The sequence below is a fragment of the Chenopodium quinoa genome, unplaced genomic scaffold (assembly GCF_001683475.1).
Source record: "Chenopodium quinoa cultivar QQ74 unplaced genomic scaffold, ASM168347v1, whole genome shotgun sequence".
NCBI classification, from domain to species: Eukaryota; Viridiplantae; Streptophyta; class Magnoliopsida; order Caryophyllales; family Amaranthaceae; genus Chenopodium; species Chenopodium quinoa.
Window position 1 is genome coordinate 5,413,287 of NW_018743175.1, and position 3,108 is coordinate 5,416,394.

At 32.2% G+C, this 3,108-nt stretch overlaps 1 protein-coding gene across 1 annotated transcript; it reads right to left on the bottom strand.

Annotated features, from left to right (window-relative positions):
- Positions 1-331: 331 nt before the first annotated feature.
- Positions 332-2,901, bottom strand: LOC110732723 (protein ODORANT1-like). Its single transcript, XM_021912711.1, has 2 exons — positions 2,397-2,901; positions 332-1,425 (listed from the first exon to the last, which is right to left on the bottom strand). Exons 1-2 carry the CDS (start codon positions 2,657-2,659, stop codon positions 774-776), a joined length of 915 nt encoding a protein of 304 aa, XP_021768403.1. The 5' UTR covers positions 2,660-2,901; the 3' UTR covers positions 332-773.
- Between the last annotated feature and the right edge of the window lie 207 nt (positions 2,902-3,108).

The following is a 3,108-nucleotide window of genomic DNA, read 5'->3' on the forward strand; positions in this document are numbered from 1 at the left end:
ATAGTTTACTATGATAATTATGATGTTAAGCTCGTTATTAATATAGATATTTATAACCGGCTATCAAATAGATCTTGGTCGTACATTCATAATAAATATTGTCTATGGTACCAAGTCTATAAACCATCCCATCCAAAGTAAAACTGGGCTTTCAAATCAATCACCATTCAATAAGGTTCCTCAAATAAAATGTTAAAGATCGATCCTCTCGTTAAATTCATGCATGTATAATTGAGCAAAAATATTACAATACATAATAAATATTGCAATATAGCACTTAATGAAAAAATAATTTAAAATCAATATTTATACTACTTTATATACAATACTAAAAACAAATAATTCGTATGTAACAACAAATATTATTATCATTATTCATCATGGTAGGTACATAATTTATGTACAAAGGCTTTCCTTTGCACAGGAAGACCACGCCAAAGGGGCGCCTCATCAACTTTTTGAACAATAATTTACAGACACAATTAATTAAAAAAAAAATAACAAATAAAAAAGTGCACTATTTTCATTTTTTTTCACTTTGGTATCGTATGATATTTTCACATATGGTTGGCTAAAAACAACCACCCGAGAGATGAAAATTAATTAACCTAATTTGGAAACATGCTACTTAATTTTGTAGCATCGTATGCCATACATGCATGTACGTACATACGTGTTTTCCTGGTGGTCATATTGTACGTGTACGTGGCTCGACTGTTGTTTGATTAATTACTCTCGATAATGACCCAAACCATCGCGCTAATTAATTATCATTATTGCTTGTTATCCATTTCTAACACATCCAATGTGTTCATAATTTCAATGTCATTGAAGCAATCAAGCCCGAAATCTTGGATACCGAAATCTTGACAATCGAATAGCCAAGAACAATTATCTTCCCATGTAGGCAAGGTATTGGTATTAGCAACATTATTGCTTGACAAACATGTTTGATCACTATTGTACGAGTAAGGCAACTCCAACGGTGTAACGTCGTCATCCCATAAGTAACTCATTAGCGCGTTATCAATGCTAATGCCTTCGATTAAGCTCGAAGTGTTAGATTGATTATTAACACTCGAGCTATTCTCTGTCGGAGGACTATTATTGTTAGTAATGTCCTCCGACATTGAATTAATGACCGTCATGCTATTAGCTGAACCGCTATTGGTTGTCTCTAATGATGATGACTGGGTTTGATTTAAGGACTCAGCTGTGCTAATATCGGAATTATTATTGTTGTTAGAAGATGAAGAAGACTGGTTTGGAATAATTTGATTGTTTGGGGATTGATCTTTATTTAAAGGTTCATGGGTGACGGGGTCAATTCCCATCTTAATAAGTTTCTTCTTAATATGGGTGTTCCAATGATTCTTGATCTCATTATCCGTTCTCCCCGGTAATCTTGCAGCAATTTTGGACCACCTGAATATCAGTAATTAGTTTCGTAATTAGCAAAAATGGTTACATAACTTTAATCATACGTCATTGTCGTACATACTATATTTTCTACACGGGGAAAAAGGTTAAAAAATAAAGAAATATAAAGGAATATAAAGAGGAAACTATATTCCAAAAAGCTCCGAATTAAAAACCGCCAAAAAATCTTAACAAAGGTATTTGAAAGACAAGCTTTTTTAAAGCATTGTTATTATTTATAGGCCCCAATCACATAATTAATTAATATCATTGTAACTTTTGTAAGGCCATTAAGTCATAATTTACGATAAATTTAATCGACAAGAAACTGTGTGCTACTCGTAGCTAGTTAATTGTCATGTTCATGCAAAGGTTAGGTGATTTTGTTACTTAAAAGTTACTTCAATAAAGAATATTTATCTTGTATACTCCATAGAATATCACCGTCACAATATAAGCTGACGATGATAAATTACCTATGTTAATTTTAATTGTCACGTTATTATTTTAAATTACGGTATTAAGACAGTCAATTATACTTTGTAGTACGGAGTAGCTAGTAGTCAAGATTTTAATTCTTAGAGATAATGAATTTATGGAAATCATATTTTTATAGCCAATGAGAAGCATTAAGTTTTAGACTTTTAGCAATTAGTATTTGTGATAACTTCATTATCATTTCGTAAACATGTCATTATTTTCAAACCATAAGATCTTTATAAGGAACATAATTGATATGGTGTTTTCATGAGTACTCGATTACAGTCTTTCAAGAGTTCACTTTAACTATGATTCTTTTTTATTATTGTATTATCTTAAGAAAAGGTAGACTTAATTAATTAGTTTCATTACAATTTGTACATTTACAATTTTGTATAGTTATTCATTTAATCTAATTACAAGGTAAACATTATCTAAATTTGTTACAAATAAAATACAAGACTTATGCATGAATATCGACGTAAAAATAATCTTACCTATTTCCAAGTCGAGCATGAAGATCAATAACCAATTGTTCTTCAGCATCACTAAGAAGGCCACGTTTCAAATCAGGTCGGAGATAGTTAGTCCACCGGAGACGGCAACTTTTACCGCAACGCCGAAGACCGGCGAGCTTAGGGACAGCCCTCCAACAACATTGACCATTGGTGAGGATAAAGTTGATAAGCTTTTTATCTTCCTCAGCGGTCCAAGGGCCTTTTTTAACACCTAGTTTGTCACAACAAGGTTGTCGTCCCATAACGTGTATAATAAAGCACCACCACTACCACCACCACCACGACTATGACTACGCTAGAGACTAGAGAATGAAATAATAATAAAAAGAAAGTGTTGTTACGTTGCTAGCTCTTTCTCCTAGAGTTGAAACAATAATAAAAACTTGTAAAAGAGCAAATGAGTAATGAAATGAGGATCACACCAACCTATATATATAAAAAATAAAAGGAAGACTTTGTTAATTTCCTCTTGTAATAAAAAGTTGTACCAACATATTTATAAATTTTTATGAGACAAAGATAAGACCCCACCGAGGTTTACTTGAAAGGTGCTTGGGAACAACAATCTAACTTCTTCTGGTGCTTCAACTTCTTGGTCCCACATCAATAGTGCGAATTGGGGTGACCCAACTATAGACCTACTTATAAGCATGTTTTTTGCATAAAGAACAACTTTTTTTTTAATAATTTT

What these genes read in the sequence shown, in the direction of transcription:
- LOC110732723 (XM_021912711.1), bottom strand. Translation starts at nt 2,659, where the DNA reads ATGGGACGACAACCTTGTTGTGACAAACTAGGTGTTAAAAAAGGCCCT. An exon ending in CATGCTCGACTTGGAAATAG is followed by an intron (nt 1,426 to 2,396) that starts GTAAGATTATTT and finishes ACTGATATTCAG; the next exon opens with GTGGTCCAAAATTGCTGCAA.